The 17,746-nt window shown below is 39.1% G+C and overlaps 1 protein-coding gene across 3 annotated transcripts in view; it reads left to right on the plus strand.

The window, feature by feature from the left end:
* Positions 1-17,746, plus strand: part of SNCAIP (synuclein alpha interacting protein) — a 93,940-nt gene that overhangs the window by 60,352 nt on the left and 15,842 nt on the right. For 2 of the 3 annotated variants that reach the window (XM_027879326.1, XM_027879328.1), the window contains exons 6-8: positions 3,649-3,762; positions 9,144-9,269; positions 14,476-14,645. In XM_027879326.1, coding sequence (XP_027735127.1) covers positions 3,649-3,762; positions 9,144-9,269; positions 14,476-14,645 — 410 coding nt within the window. The remainder of the gene's footprint in view (positions 1-3,648; positions 3,763-9,143; positions 9,270-14,475; positions 14,646-17,746) is intronic. The other variant, XM_027879327.1, reaches the window with a different exon arrangement.

Below are 17,746 nucleotides of genomic sequence, written 5' to 3' on the forward strand. Positions count from 1 at the left end.
ATTGGAGGTGGCATTTCAATGATCTGGTGAAGCTTTCAGAGTTGGGTTCTTTTATTTCTCTGGATCAAGCCATATGAATAGAAAATTAAACTGATGTCTAGTTGTGCTAATGAGGTGCTCCTGTATCTTGTCAGACTGAATAGTTACAGTCTGGCAATCTGAAGTCCAAATTTATAGTTGGAAATTGTTTGCTTTCTTGTTTCTTTTTTTTTTCAAGCTAGGTATATAATGTGTTTATGAGCCAATAAAACCTTTTGTCTTTTTCTCCAGAAAGGTTGGCTTATTTAATAATTGATTCATTTTCTTTCATTAATACTTGAGCATACTTAGACTTTCACAGAAAACTGTGTAAATGTGATGGAGTTCTTCACTTCAGTGAGGCTGCTCAGGCTCAAGTATTTCTAATGATGTCCTGCTTGACTGGACTTAACCTGGGTCTTTACAAAGTTTTATAAGAGCCTTTAAGTAATCTGGCATAACTAAACTTTGTAGCTCTTGATCCTTCCTTCCAGAGTGGTTTTCAACACTGATAAAATCTCATTTATTCTCCTTGCCATTGTAACTCCCATAATGTTGTACTATGTGGGATGTACACCTGTTTTGCACAAGAGTGATGACTATCAGAATGGATAAAAACATAAATTTCCATGGAAGAGCATTTCAACAATTTACTGATGATAATATTTCCCAGAAAGGAATGAATTAATGAAAACTAATTATTTTGCTTCAGGACCTCTTTCTTAACTTTAACTATGAGCTAGAGAAAGAAAATGGAATGGTATGTTGTGGCCAACCACACTTTTATATTACAGAATCACTGAACTAGAGAATATTTGAAGTTACAAGGGACCACTGGAGGTCACCTAATCCAACTTCCTTGCTCCTGTGTTTTGAATATATTCACAGAGGAGACTTCATAACCTCTCTCTGGGCAGCCTGTTCCAGTGCTCAGTCACCCTCACAAGTAAAGATGTTCCACATTGTTCGGGTGGAACTTTTTGTGTTCCAGTTTCTGCCCATTGCCTCTCATCCTGTTGCTTGGCATCATCGAGAAGACCCTGGCTTCATCCTCTTGGCACTGTCCTTGCAGATATTTAGAGACATTTATGAAACCCTCTCTCAGTTCTTTCTTCTCCTGGCTAAACAGGCCCTGCTCCCTCATCCTGTCCTCCTATGAGAGGGGCTCCAGTCCCCTAATCACCATCTAATAATCATCATAGCCCTCTGCTGGACCCACTCCAGGAGGTCTATGTCCCTCTTGCTCTGAGGAGCCCAGAACTGGACTCAGCACTCCAGATGTGGCCTCACTAGGGCTAAGTAGAGGGGCCAGATCACCTCCCTCGACCTGCTGGCACTGCCCTTCCTATTGCAGCCCGGGATAGTATTGGCCTTCTTCGCCATGAGGATACACTGCTGGCTCATGGACTGCTTGTTGTCCACCAGGACCCCCAGGTACTTCTCTGCAGACTTGCTTTCCAGGAGATTGGCTCCCAGCCTGTGTGGTGGGGTTATTCTTCCCCAGGTGCAGGACCTGCATGTCTTCACTGAATTTCAGAAGGTTCTGCATTGCCCATCTCTCCAACCTATCGAGGTCCTCCTGAAGGGCTACATAGCCCTCTGGGGTATCGGCCCCTTCTTCTAACTTTGTGTCATCAGCGAACTTGATGAGGAGGCATCTGCCCCTTCATCCAGGTCATTGAGGGACATGTTAAACAATACTGGGCTCCATGGAGACACTGGTAGTTACATCAGAACCCTTGAGACCCACCATGAGCCAGTCCTTAATCCACCTCATGAGCCACTCATCCATGTGCTTTCTGAGTTTGCCTATATGGATGTTGTGAGAGACAGTGTCAAAAGCTTTGCTGAAGTTGAGGTCGACAATATCCACTGCCCTCCCCTCATCTGTCCAACCAGTTGTCCCGTTGTAGAAGACAATCAGGTGGTCAAGCACAATTTCCCTTTAGTGAATCCATGCTGACTACTTCTGATCAACTTTTTGTCTTTCACATGCCTGGAGATGGCCTCCAGTATAAATCATTCTATCACCTTTCCAGGACTGAGGTGAGGCTGACTGGGCTGTAGTACCCTGGGTCCTCCTCCTTCCCCTTTTTGATGACTGGGTGACATCTGATTTTTTACAGTCCTAGGGCACCTCTCCTGATCTCCACAACTTTTCAGATTATCACTATGGTGTCCACCAGCTCCCTCAGCACTTGTGGGTACATCCCGTCAGGGCCCATGGACTAGTGGATGTCAATTTTGATACTGATAGTTTATTTTAACCAGCTCTGGAGAAATCCTTTCCACATTAGCAAAATTGTCTTAATTTAGCAGGTACTTAGTTTTATTAATTCTTTAATTTTAAAAATACAAAAATGTTTTAGTTGTGATACAAAGGAGAACAAAATAAAAAAATATTAGTTATTCATACTTACTAATATTTGAACCCAGATATGAGGAGGAGAATTTTTCTAATCTAATAAAAAGAATACAAGTACCTTCTTAGTTTTACTTCATTGTTGAAATTGAGACAAAAAGAGAAAAGTGAGTAAAATAAAATGGTGTGTATTTTTGTATTTATTTACGTACATTACATATGAAGGAATAAGACAAATATAAAATTAATTTTTATTTCAATATTTTTCCCATATAATTTTATATAGGTAAACATTTGCTACAGTCTTTTCTGTGCTTTTATAAAATAAAACTGAAACTTGAAATGTATATTTATTTCTTTCTGTTTATTGCTTTATCTATTTTATGGACACAAACCACTTTTTTTCTGTTATGTATGTTGACCTCTGTGATGTTTTGACTGAGCAACTGAAATATTTGTCTCAGCTATAAAGAATATAAAGCCTTTTTGAACATGTGAGCTGAAAAACTTCTGTAAGAGCAGGCCAAAACATAGGTCATGCCAAACTGCATTTGCCAACATACCATTGCTGAAAAGGGGCTGCAGGAAGAGCAGCTGAAAAAACTCTTACCTTTACACTGGGCTGCAAGCATGCTGTAAAGAAAATGTTAATCTGTTTCCACGGTATCTACATCCTATTTCATAGTAATTTGCAATCTGCTGGGAGTGTGCATAGCACCTTGAGAACCTTGAGATGAGGCTGTAAAAGGTGTTCAGGTGAAGAACCATATCCTTAATTTGTGTTTGTAGGGTGCCTGTTGGGCAGAGGTCCTAATCCATGAGGTTTAGGCATTGAGCCATGGCATATGTAAGAATAATTTGAGGCATGCATTTAATTGGTGTTCAACAAAAATTTAAGTTTCTAGGTAGACTCTTCATTCTGCTTCAGCAAATAATCTCATTTCATCATTGAACCTTGCTGTACTAGTGATGGAAACAGAACTGTTGTTTCTCTCTGAACAATCTGAGAGTAGGTACCAGATTGTGGTACCACAATCCTATTTGACTGACACTTTCACATTACCCCTTTCACTATAGTCAATTGCCAAACTATAATTGGTCCTGGACAGCAAAATCAAAGTTCATAACATAAAAGCAGACAAAAGAACATATTTTTATGAGAACTGGAAATTCATAACTTTTTAAATAATTTTGATAAGCTTTTCCCTGTTTAGTAGAAGTGTTTAGAATGGAAACAGGTGGCATTGAAATTTTTTTTACTTGTTTAGAATGGTCAGCTGGAGTGTGTTCGATGGATGGTGAGCGAAACAGAAGCTATTGCAGAACTCAGTTGCTCAAAAGACCACCCAAGCCTTATTCATTATGCAGGTTGCTACGGCCAGGTATGACTTTCATTTACTTTTTCAAAGAGCTTATTTAGATGCTCATATAAGAATTTGAATTTAAAACTTGTATCATTTTGTGGCTTTTAATTGCAGAGGTTATGAATTAGTTCAAATATAGCAAAATCTTTCCCCACTTAATCTGTGTACATTTTTGTGCAGTGTTTTCCCTCTAAAGTTTTTTGTATGTTTTGTTTTAGCTTTGACAAATAACTAGGAGAAGATTAACTGGCATATTATGCCAACAAAGAACATCCAGGGAGATTAGCTCTCCTGATGCCCAGAGGACTTATAGGACACATCAGAAAAGCAACAAATATATTGAGATAGTTCATACTATCTTTCCAGGAGAGACTATTCTGAAAAAAATTTTGCAAATTGTGATAATTTAAGAGTTCACCATATTGGCAGTGAAATATGGTGAAGCTTGAACATCACATGTCTAGCTCTAGACACTTTTATTGAGAACTACATATATAAATATGTTGTAAATCAATCCTGTGTCACTCCTAACTTCTCTATAAATATAATAATGAGAAACCACTAAAATACAGCATTCTAGTGCTTTGTTAAGGTGTGGAGGAACATATATGCCACCTAATTATACTACATTCTCTTCCCACAAAGTCTGTTTTTAACTAAGTAGACCTTGCAGTAACCCCTCTTCAAAGGACCTTCTCTAGGATCCACTGTGCAAGGAATAATGATTGATTATTCTTCTCTAATCTCTTTGGCAGATGGATAACTTTCTCTCAGAGTTTCTTCAATAGATATTGAAGATAAATCATAGAATCATGGAATAGTGGTTATGAGAAGGGACCTTAAAAATCATTTGGTTCCAACACTCCTGCCATGGGCAGGAACACCAAATCCCACTGTTTTTGTGCTAATGCTTTTTACTCTTGTTGAGAGAGAACAAGCAAAATACAACCACTAAGAAAATCATTCTTTCTTGTGCAAGTGTGGCTGCCTCAGTTAATGCCGTAAAATTATTGTGGCTATTTCTGGTGTTAACTGCTCCTCTCCAAGCACAAATTTACTGCAGGGAAAAGGAAGGAGAAGAGGCAGGTTTATAAGGCTATGGAACTGGAAGTCTACCCTTTCTCCTGCTGTTTCCATAAGCACACAGACTCCCTTGTTTTCATGCTGTGCAAAGGCTTCCTTTGCCTCTTCTCCACTCACCTACTATGTAGATGTTACTGGTACAAGTTAGGACCCTGACAGATATATAGATTGATGGTGTTCTGCTTTCCCTAGCAAGTGTGGCCTGTAAACACAGCACTGAATATAGGGAAGCTGTGAGCCAGATCAGAACTGATTCAAGAAAACCGTGCTTGCTACTGGGAAGAAAAAGTCTGAAAGAGAAAGTTGCATGTGAACTTAAATTCATATCTTCACTTGATTAGCCTAATTTTATCTTCATCTCTAAAGTTATTTATATAAACTAAATGCATTGAAACTTTGGGTTTTTTCAGTGAGCTATGCTGTCTACTGCCAGAAACAGATCTGACACACTTTATCTAGATTCCTCTCAGAGCAGAACGGAAGCTCTACTGGTTGAGAAACACCAGCTACAGTCAGCCACCAATGAAATTTGAAAAGGTGACATATAAATTGCTGCCAAATTTTCTTAGTTAGCTGAATGCCAAAGAAAGTTCACATGTAATGTCAATTATCTTTTTTTTTCATATTCCATAAACAATTCGCAAACATGAGGGAATGCTGAGGCTGAAGGAATGCCAGAATATATTACCAAATTGCGTTAAGAAAAGAAAAACTTTAAGAAATTTAAATGCTTAGTTGGCACTGTCCTCGAAGCTTTAATTTATTTTACCATTACTTACACAGGAGATAATCCATGTAAACACTGGTCTTGGCAGAGTTACAAGAATAATATTTTTACAAGGAAGACCTGCTATTGAATCATTTTCTAAAAGAGTTAGTCCATCCATTGTTTCCTGAGGCATTTTAGGCGCACCACATTTTCTTCAACACTTATGATTTAGAATGGGCAGCAAAACAGAGTTCATAGCAGAACTTCTATGTTAAAGGTCATCAAACCACAGTCATGGCCTGATTCCAAAGACATGTCAGCAGTGTTATATTTTTCCAATGAGAGAAGGACTACATAAGTCCATCTGATGGAAGAGCACAAAAGCTTAAAGTCAACATGTAGCCTGGTCAGCACACCTCTTAGCAAGGGTTTCTTTAAGCATGAGATTATGCCAGAAGAAACCGTGATTGTTGACAGGCCTCTTCATGCTGGGCATAGATCGTGCATACGCAGCATACCAGCTGTGCCTGGCACAATCACCATGTCACAGGAAGATGGTGGGGCAGTCCTATGTACATATTGTCCTAGTTCTGTCCAAGAGCTTCAGAGGGCTCTAATTTCTTTCCAGCAGGGGTGTTGTGATAATATGGACTGCAAAGCTAAGAGGCAGAGGGCAGGAAATGCCAAGGGTTTGTGGTTACTGACCTCCAGAGAATCTAGGGGGACACTGGGGAAACAGCCTAAAGTGTGACTGAGGACCTACAAGGGATCCCATGCACAACTTGATTCTGATACAGTGCTGGAGAGCACAGTGAAAAGCAGTGTATGTTTGCCTGCCTGTCTAATGTCATTTTTTCAAGGGTAATATGTTGTTTTCCCTGACTCCTACTCTTCTGCTGGAAAGGGTTACTGGAAGGACAGCTTATTTAATTAATATCAAGTGATGGGACTAAGGTAGCTGTAGAGTCAGTACTCCTCACCACACTCATCCTTACCTTTGTAGACCATGTAATTATTTAAATGGTCTTTGTTAATTGTACTTTCTTCTCCAAAAGCCAGCTGGTGAAACCAAAGTCTGCAGCCTGTCCCAAATTTTTCCAGAATCTTTTTATAGCCATGTTTGAATTATTATAGGTCTAGAATATGCCAGAGGGATGTTAGTGACTGCTACAATGATAGACCATTGTAGGTTTTAAAAATATCAGGTAGACTGAATAATTCATAAGTATTTATCAATTGCTGTTAAATAACAAAAAAGTGATTATTTTCCATTGACTTCATCTTAACAATTTTCTTAATGTCCTTCATTTTGTCGAATAAATTGCATTGATGATTATGAACCTATTCCGGGGAACACTTTTCTTGCAACAGGAGGGTTAATAAAGTGATATGTGGTGTATTTTGATGTATGATGTTTTCATTTTCCTTGGTTGTATGGGATAAAAATATTTGCTTTCTTGGGGTTTTTTTGGTTAAGGATAAATTTGTTCAAAAATGTGCCCATTTGAGAGAAACACAAACAGTTTGAGAAGGACTATGACTTTGTGCCTGTGATCCCTTGATGCACAGATAGTTGTAAGTACAGATGATTCAATATAGCCATCCAGGGACTTGATTTCCGCATTGACAAGATAAATTAATAGAAAACATCATTTGCTCCATGCTGATTGTGATTGTAAAGTTACAGAATATGCTTGACATTCTGGTCCCTATTATGTTCCAAAGATATATATGATTTCAAAGCTATAGTTGTCTTCCAATTCTGCAGAGGAGTTTTGCTAAAATATTTTTCTTTTAATTATTAAAACATAAGGACAATTTACAGGAGTAGTATAATGCTTCTTTGTTGCTGGCCAACACCACAGGCATATTGAGAAACTGCTCAAGAATATTTTTAAAGGGATATGTGATCATAAGTCATCTCTCCATGCTGGCTGTCAGCTGTATTGGGCATTAAGTCAAGAAGAAGTAAATATACCTGTGCCTTTACCTTATAATGAAAACAAAATTGCTGTTAAAATGAAGATATGAGGAAAATACTTGTCAGACAGACTAACCCTCTGAAATAGTAAGCAGAAATCCATGTGCTTGAATGGACAGAATCATTTGGAGTAGCCCTGGAAGAGTCTGACAATTCCTTCCCTTTTCACTATTAAAATTTCTGTGGTACTTTTATACAAAAAAAACTGGTTTATACCCCACCTTTCTAGAATTTTCTTTCCTCATTTTTATTCTTTCTCTTTTCTACCTGTTTCCTGCTCAGTCCTCTACATGCTTTCAGTAGTGTTTTATTTAGAGACACTTTGCTTTTATAGGCCCACGTGTCTAACTGTGGGTGATTAAGTACTTACGTGTTCCTGAAGCTACTGAGGTGCTGCAGTTGCCTCAACAGCACTGGAATCCACATACCCCTTTTTGATCTAAGCTTCTGTCAATATTACAGGTGATTGACATAAATGGAAAATACTAAAAAATACATGTTTACTTAAAAAATTTTTAATCTAAGAAGTAATTTTTTCTTTTCAGCTATTCAGAAGCAAAAACTGGGAATGAAGCTGTAGTCAGCTTTAATGGACCCCAGTTTTCTACGTAATCTATAGATTTATTCTAGATTTTCAATATGGTTCATATTCAGTAAGGCAAAATGAAATTTAATCAGGATAGGCATGGAAAGTTCCTAGAGAAAAGAAATTTTTTGAAATAAACCTGCTGGGAAAATAAGATATGAAATAAGCTTAATGCACTTTTATAAACTATCCATTTTTTGAACAGGATATCCAGATAAATTTGTATTGCACCTATATACACAGACACACACACATACATACACACACCAAAAAAAAAAAAAAAAAAAAAAAAAAAAAAAAAAAAAAAAAAAAAAAAAAAAAAAAAAAAAAAAAAAAAAAAAAAAAAAAAAAAAAAAAAAAAAAAGATGAGTGGTGTTTGTACAAAATTAAGTTCATACCTCAGCTTTGACTTCCAGAATTTCACTTGCAAAGTTTTGCAGTCCAAGTCTCCCGATCCTTCCCAACATGCTGGACACACAAATGGCCCGTTATTCAATATACTGAGAGTCTAGGATAGCAAGGTTTCCTGGGTTTAGTTGTGTTGCTTCTCCTCTAGCACAACCACCCAGAGCTGGGAAGTGGCTAGAGATTTGAAGAATCCAACTGCTCAGGTCTGTGAGTTAAGCATGCTCCTGTTTTAATTTTCCAAAGAGGCTTGTGAACTTTGACCAAATTTCACAAGCTGATTTTCAGATTGATATGTGGTTTGTTCTGCCCCATATTTTGTCACCAACACAGAGGCAGGCATGCTCTTTGTCTACAGTTTCTCAGAATGTGTTACAGTACTCATATTTTTCCTGTTACATCTTTTTATAAAATAAAGCATTTCAGCTTATTTCCCCGGGGGAAAAAACCCACCAACAAAAAAAACCAAACGAGAGACCCATGATACACTAAGTCCTACAAAGTTAAGAGACACTGAAAACAAGGAATTATTGGATAGTAATTGTAACAAATGGCAGTACCAGTATTGCTCTAGTATATAATTTAGCATTCCATTATTTCTTATTTTTGTGACATTTCTTTCCCCCTTCCCCTAGGAGAAAATCCTTCTATGGCTTCTTCAGTTTATGCAAGAACAAGGGATTTCACTGGATGAAGTTGACCAGGATGGAAATACTGCTGTTCACATAGCTGCTCAACATGGCTATCTAGGATGCATACAGGTGGAGTGAGAGTTATATCAGACACCTCTAAATAACAAGCTTATTATCCCAAAAATTATTATGGGAGATCTAAATGGGAATATATATTGGTATGTTAAAACATAGTAGGAAGAATTTTAGACCATTAGGAGTCAGACTGAAATACTGAAATGCTCCAAGTTTTTGATTCTTTTCTCAATTATACTGTTGCAAGTCTAAAACTACTTGTTGTAGTGCAAGACAAAAACATGATCATATTGTTTATACATAAACATCTAGCATGTATGTTTTTGTGATACAAAGGGCAGACGGTGCAGGTATGTGTACTGTTCTTACTGTTCTGATATTTTCCTTGTTTCTTTTCTCACTGAGTAGTTGTAGCTCTCCATCTTAGGAGAGGCGTAACAGAAAAGTTTGTTGAAGGATTTATACCTTGAGTCAACCATCCTTTTCAGATTTATCATCTTTGAATGAATCTGTGCTAAACAATGCAGAGTAATGCTTATTTCTAACTAATTCTCAGGGAATCATCTTGGCCACTGAAAGCAATATAGTTCTGTTTTGTAGAGGTGCTAAAAGTGGTAATTTATCTGGCTGAAAAGGCTTACATATCTGCAATACTTCTCAGAGCCAGATCTGAATAAACCAATTTGGTTACCTCTGTCTAGTACCCACACTCAATGCAGACATACCAAAAAAGTCTTAGGGTTGTACTGGATGTCTAGGTCATAGAATCATAGAACCATAAAATCATTAAGGTTGGAAAAGACCTTTGAGATCCTCAAGTCCAATCTTTGAACTGGCACCACCACCGCGTTCACCATTAAACCGTGTGTTCAGATGCCATATCCACACAGTTTTGGAACACTTCTAGGGATGGTGGCTCTACCACGTCCCTGAACAGCCTGTTCCAATGCTTAACAACCCTTTTTTGTGGATTTTTTTTCCCTAGTATCTAATCTAAACCACCCCTGGTGCAATTTGTGGCAATTTTTTCTTGTCCTGTTACTTCTTAGCTGGGAGAAGAGGCCAACCCCCATCTCACAACAACCGCCTTTCAGGTAGTTGTAAAGAGTGATAGGGTCTCTGCTCAGTCTCCTTTTCTCCAGGCTAAACAACCTCAGCTCCCTCAGATGCTCCTCATGAGACTTCTACAGCTCTGTTCCCCTTCTCTGCACTCATTCCAGCATGTCAATGTCTGTCTTGTAGTGAAAGGCCCAAAACTGAACACAGTATTTAAGGTGCAGCCTCACCAGTGCTGAGTACAAAGGGACCATCACTGCCCCAGTCCTGCTGGCCACAGGCTGTGTTGCTGATACAAGCCAGGATGCCTTTTGCCTTTTTGGCCACCTGGGCACACTGCTGGCTCGTGTTCAGATGGTATCAATAAGTACCCTAGGCAACCTTGCAGACACTCTGTCGCACTGCATTGGTTTGTTGTGGCCCAGGTGCAGGACCTGACATTTGGCCTCGTTGAATATCACACAACTGGCCTCAGCCCATCAATCCAACCTGTCCAGATCCCTCTACAGAGCATTCTGCCCTCAAAAAGATCAATGCTCCTACCCTACTTGGTGTCATCTGTGAGCTTACTTAAGGTGCTCTCAATTCCCTTTTCCCTGTTGTCAGTTATATGAAACACGACTGGCCCCAATACTGAACCCTGAGGAGCCCCACTGGTGACCAACCACCAGCTGGTAACTGGTGGTAACTCCATTCACTACCATGCTCAGGGCTCTGCCATCCAACCAGTTTTTCACCCAATGAACAGTACACCCATTCATACCACAGGAAGCCAGTTTCTCCAGGAGAATACTCTAGAAAAGAGTGTCAAATGTTTTACTGAAGTCTGGGTAGATGACATGCCCAACCTTTTACTCATCCCTTTGTCATAGAAGGAGATTAGGTTGGTCAAGCAGGACCTTCATTTCATAAACTCATATTGGCTGAGCAACATCCCGTGGTTGTCCCGTACTTGTTGCATGATGACTGTCATGATAATTTGCTCCGTGAACTTCCCTGACACTGAGGTCATGTGACAGGCCTCTTGTTCCCTGGATTCTGTTTGCCACCGTTCTTATAGATGGGTGCCACATTTGGCAACTTCCAGTCATAGCAACCTCCTCCCTGGCTGATCAGAACTGCTGGTAAGTGACTGAAGCTGAAACACTTTAACTTTCTGTTGAATTGCAGACATACTCCCTGTCCATCAAATCTGGTAGCGCCACTAGTCACAAGAGTACATTTCAGTATTTGTGTTGTGGCCACTTTGAGTGAAAACTGTTTGGAGGAGAAATAATAATATAATTATTCCAGGAAATTGCAGAAAGGTATTTGATAAACAAATTAGTCACTGGAGAAGAACAAATAAAAGAGTAAATAACCACCTGGCAGAAAGGAAAAAAAAAAGTTACACTTCTCTCCCACATTAGGGAGGAGGACACATCTAAAAAGGAGCAGTAATTCTCAGTCAGAAGATTCAGATATTTATCAGTAAACATGCTAGTCCTGTTACCACATATGAACTGATCCACATAACCTTTCAGGCCACTGCAAGTGCAGAAGATTTGTATTAGTCCAACCCAAAAGGAAATAGAGGCAGTCTGTAATAAGCTGCAGAGATGATGATGATGATGATTATGATGATTATGTTTATTATTAATGATGATAATAATAATAATATAGCAATCTATTTATATAACTGAACACAGAGAAGACATAACTCCATAAAAGCCAGTTTGAGAAAAAAGCAAAGCAGGTGATAGTTGAGCTGAATTAGTAGACTTGAAGACAGTCAAATAGATTTGGAGGACACAACAATCTCTACATTTTTCTCATTGAGGGGATGTGTCTTTTTTTTTTTTTTAAGATGAGAGGAATAGACACTTTAGAAACTCATATGAGAATAACATAAACAAATCATCACATCCATTCTGCAACTAGTGGTTTTATTATTGTATTGTAGACAATTACGATGATCAGATGAGAAAAAATGGATAGAAGAAATATTTACGATTTACTAGCAGGGAGCACCATTGTGGTAGAGGGTGTGCTTAGGGTTGCTATACACTGTGTATTTAGGGTTGCTATCTCAACAGTTCCTCATTGAGATATACAATGCATTTGAAGAAGTGAGCACAGATGATTCTGAACGGAGTGGTGACATCTACAGGCTGTTCTCAAGAATAAAAATAAATCAGAAAGGGACTAGCCCTGCTTTCCCTGTGAGGAATGAACCTTAATAAATGGCTTTAAATTCTTAGGATTATTATATTTTAGATAAATATACAAATCAGCAAGTGCTTTGTGATGAAACCATGAGCATTAAGTCATGAAAATATTTAATGACCATAAACATACACAGTGTTAGCAATGTCACTTCACTAACACCTCACAGTCTTAAGTGTAGTTGATATTTTGTTGTGCTGTGAAACAAAATAAGCCCTCTGCTCAATAAGCTAATACTCTAATTTAAAACAATGTACAGTGAATAATCTGATAAGAAGAAAAAAGTCAAAGAGGAGACAAGGAAATTATAAGCAGCAGCATAGCAATGGAGAGTCACAGGCTATCAGTGATTCCCTGGACCTCTCATTCACCATGTTTATAAGCAAATGACACTGCTGTCATGTTCCTTACTATAAGATTACTTTCTGCAAGGTCATAACTCTTCCTTCTTTATTTTCTTTCTCGATAAATTAAACCCATGAACTACAGTGCAAGAGTGTTCATAACTTTCCTTTCTGTGTAGTTTTAGCAGACTAGGCAGACCAGTATTCCTCTTTCTCAGGTCTCTCTGCCTGCTGTTTGGGGTCAACAAGGTCTCTAATCATCAGTGGCTTACCAGCTCTGCTTGGATAACTCAAGCAAGAGCTCAGCTCTTCTGCATGTGCATGTATTAGGTTAATAAGCTGTAGTTTTTGGGTGTATTATGGTGTTGCTCAGAAAGTGCATTTGAGCATTGCTGAGAACATTTAGGTCCTTATTTGTGTTCTCCAGTAATGCAAATAGTATGTAACACTGATAATCACAAATATATTATAAAGAATGAAGACTTGATCTCAATTCTTGCTGCAGTTAATGTGTTTCTTGAGTCAGTCTGACAGTGTTCTTATGCTCTTAGAACCCCCTGTATTTAAGTCCCAGAGTAACTCAAATGTCATGCTCACAACCTGGATGGTTCTCCAGCAGAAAGCTAGGCTTTTCTGATAGTACTGTGAGTAACATAGGAATATGTATCAGAATATAAGCCATAAATTTTCTTACGGACTGAAAGCTGATATAAATTTCAGTACATCTTCAAGAGAAAATAGGGATTAGCCAAGCAAGTGCAAAGCAAGGAGACCTCTTTCATCATTAGGAAACCAAAACTCCAACCAGACTGATAAAATCATTGTACACATATTTTTCTACAATAAGAAGTTTGTGCCTGTCTGACCTAAAGTGTCTGCCCCGCCTTTCAAATCCAAACATTAGTTAGCTAAGGAACCAGGACACTGAGACTGCTCTACTGAGTGTTTTGAATGTAGGGATTCTGCTGTGGTAAGGAACTGAGATGTAAACCACAAAAGGAGTCAGCAAATACTGAAGCAGTGACATTCCCAAAAGATTCTAAGGGTGTAAGCCATTACACTCATCACCACCCACTATAAACTGACTGGCACACTGCTCTGGACCCTGATGTTATCTAGAACAGATGTGCTTTGAATTGCCCTTGCCTGTGTCTTCTTTTCTAGGTCAACCATGTGTAAAGTTATCACAATGTTATGTAATGCATAGATAGGTGCATCTGAAAAAGTTTATTACTGTAGTGCAGGAGAGAATTAATACGTGACCAAATGAAAGTCCTCTGTTTTCATTTGATGATCCCACTTGCTGTATGAATGCTACAAGCAGTGCTATGCTGTGCAAACAAATGAGCAGAAAACAAATTATTGAGTAGAACTGTTAAGGGGAGAAATTATATAATATTTTTATAGCTCTTCTGAACCACAGCTCACTTCTTCTGTGTTATTGTTGCACCTAAGGGGTAGATTTTAGTTGTATGTGGTTTGAGTTCAAGCTGCACACAGACTTGTTAGTGACTGAATTTTAAAAATTACTGGCTCAGACTAACATTTTCAGGCATTTTATTCAGGAGTGCTTTGCGTCCAGCCATTCTTGTGGTGATCAGAAGTCACAGCAAAGACACTTACAGATGTCTCTGTTCCCTTTTATGTTTTTACAGACATTGGTTGAATATGGAGCAAATGTCACCATGCAAAACCATGTGGGAGAGAAACCCTCACAAAGTGCTGAGCGACACGGGCACACCATGTGCTCCCGCTACTTAGTAGTTGTGGAGACTTGTATGTCGTTGGCCTCTCAGGTTGTCAAGCTAACTAAGCAGCTGAAAGAGTAAGTGTGTCATTGTTAGCAGAGCGATTGGTCTTAAAACTACACTAGTTCATCTTCAGTTTATTTGCAGTGTCTGCCTTCTGCTTCGTATATGTGACATTTTCAAGTCATATTTCTGCCTTATTTCTCTACTCTTTCCTACTCTCAAGTATTTGCCCTTGCACCTTTAGCAGCTCAGTTTTTCAGTTCTCTTTGAGGCAGTTTGCTGTTAACATAGATAAAAGGAGTGTAAAACGAATAGGGTATGTATGAAGCAATCCAATTCCTTTCCCCTTGCATACCTTGGGATCAAATCATTACTGGCCGTGGTTTCTGTTCACATTGCATGCTTTTGTATACAGGGAGTGGATTTTCCCACTTACAGTGCTGGGTGTTGATGCTGGGAGGAATAGTAGAAATAGTAGTTGGAGGAGTTTTTTTGAACTTGGAAGGTCACCAAAGCCCACAATGGCTATGAGGGGAATATCTTCTGTTTCTTCTTCATATGAACTGATTTTAATATTTTAGTATGGTTTTTATTAAACATTCTTTAAAGGACCTGTTATTTTTGAACACAAATTTTTGCAATTGCTTTCTGTTGGTGATGTTACTATGACTTTTTATGTCAATAGGCTCATAAGACTCTTAGAAACCATCAAGACTGATCTAACATTGTTCCAGTTTAGATATGTGATCAAGACCTTGTCAGCTATCACAGTCCATGAAAATGACTTCTGATAATCCCATGTTTAGAGCAGACCATACCATTTTATGCAAGCAGCATGTAGCTAATTTTACTGGACGTAAATTATAATATTCTGCTAGGAGGTGAGCTGTAGGGTGGCCTCAGTGAGAACAGGTGAGGGCCTACTCTTTGCTGGATACAACTCTCTGCAACAGGTCCACTGCAGGACACAGCTCTAACCATTGATCAATCTTGAAGCACCTCTGTGAAAATATGTTTAAGAAAGGGCAGAAAATGCCAGAGGGGAGAGAAGAGAACAGAAGAATGACAAACAGAGGGAACACCAAGGTCAGAGCAGCTGAAGGTGCACTGTGTTGGAGAAGACACATCCCCAAAGGGACTGTGGCCCATAGAGTTCCATGGTAGAACAGGGACATCCTTTGAAAGGACTACAGCCCATGGATAACCCCACACAAGAGCTGGTGATTTCCTGAATGGACTGCAACCTGTCAAGGACTCACACCAGAGCACAGGGAAAAGTCAAAAAAAAGGGAGAAGCAGTGAAAAACTGCTACATATCAACCCTGACCAATGCTGCATGCTGGCTCACTGAAAAGACTGAGTGTAACCTGCAGCAGTGACAGGAGAGGTGCCTAGAGTAAAGCCTGAGAAGTGGGGAGAATTGAATCTAGAAGTGCAGATAAATTTGAGCTTGCAGAAGGGGAGGACAGATGTTTTAAATGTCTGTCCTTTTTTGTTTCCCCAATCCCAAACCAATAATGAAATATTTATCCTAATTGACGATGAATTAAGTTAAATTCCCCAAGTCAAGCCTGTTTTGCCCATGACAGTAGCTGGTAAGTGATCTCCCTGTCTTTACCTTGGTGTTTTCTCTCTATTGTATCTTCATTCTTCTATTACATTTATGCTGTCAAAAATACAAACAGTAAACTGAAGATTATTATAACTTTCAACTTTCATAATTTCACACTCTGACAGTGTTCCCTGGGTATTTCAAAGTACCTATAAGTTGGTTCATTTGCTGAAAAATAAAATCAGATGACATAAAGGAAAGAAAAATAGAATCTAGGGCATTTCCTGAGTAGACTGCATTAGCATCTGACTCAATATATAATGAAACTTATTTTCACTATTACCCGGAATAAAAAATACCCCACGCATCCAGAGGTAGAAATGGCAACCACAGAGCCTCCATGTTTCAGTTCTCTTCAGTCTTCACCCAGTACTTGATTTGTTACCTCTCATATAGAAGAGAAAAAGTTATTATGTCAGTCAACGGGCCACTTACCCCACAGAAATAGTCTAGTTGTGACTTTCATGACAAAAGTATTAACACTTTTCCAAGTCTCCCCACTGTCATCTCATAGATTGCATCCATAGGAAGTAATTTAAATGATTCGTGTCTGGTCCCTGATGGGTTTCCTTGCTTGGAATTAAATCTGCTTCCCTTCATCAGTCTATTTTTCAGGATTCAGATTAGTTCCAATAAGTGCAGCAGCAGCCTTTTCTTCCTCTTCTACAAAGAGATGTAGGTCTCTTGTGCAACCCTGTTGCAATTTACTGAGGCAGTGAAATATTCCATTTTCTGCTTAAAAGAGCAGCTTCTGCATGGCTGTTTGGGCTGCAGGCCCCAGGCCACGAGTGGTTTTGATAGAAGCAATGGAGCATGTTCTGAGGCTCATGCTCAGGAGGCAGAGAGGATGATGGAAGAAGACTCTAGCCCTCCCTATCCTTCTTAATAATCCAAGGATGGTACAAAGTACCTGCCTGCAATAGCTTCTCAAGGGGACGTCTAGCATAGCACGAGAATCTGTTGGCTTCAGCACCTCTGAAGGTCCTGAAAACATCAGATGGCAACAGAAGTCCATTTTACAGTCTAAGTCACTTCAAATGGCTGTTATGTTGGAATAGTTCCAGCTTGGGCAGCTGAACTGGATTTCCTGTATTTTCTCCACTACTTTTGCAAGTGTCAATGAACACTGTTCTAGAGACAGAAGAGGTATGATTGTATCATGATGGATTACCTGAGCAATCAAGATCAAAACTTGCAGGTGTGGCTACACCAGGTGCTGCTGAGGTATTCTGGGAATTGTAGTTCTAAGACTCTGTTGCACAAGCTCAGATGGATGCTTGCATGGGATTGGCTTGGGAAGTTACCTGTGTGATGTGGGACCATTTGAAACTACTATTTAAAGCTGTGACTCTTTGAATAAACACGCTTTCGTTACCCCACCACGTTGGTGTTCACCACGGTCCCCATGGGACTTATTTATTTATTATATTAATAACGCTACAAAAACTGAAAGCCCTTACGTGCTTTTCAGCCTTTCCTCAGTTGCTGTAAACATGAGCTGACCATGGGAGATGCTGAAGGGCCTGGAGGGGAAGCCGTAGGACGAACAGCTGAGGACACTTG

The sequence above is a fragment of the Empidonax traillii genome, unplaced genomic scaffold (assembly GCF_003031625.1).
Source record: "Empidonax traillii isolate 1590-97213 ecotype Southwest subspecies unplaced genomic scaffold, ASM303162v1 scaffold54:size2178333, whole genome shotgun sequence".
Classification (NCBI taxonomy): domain Eukaryota; kingdom Metazoa; phylum Chordata; class Aves; order Passeriformes; family Tyrannidae; genus Empidonax; species Empidonax traillii.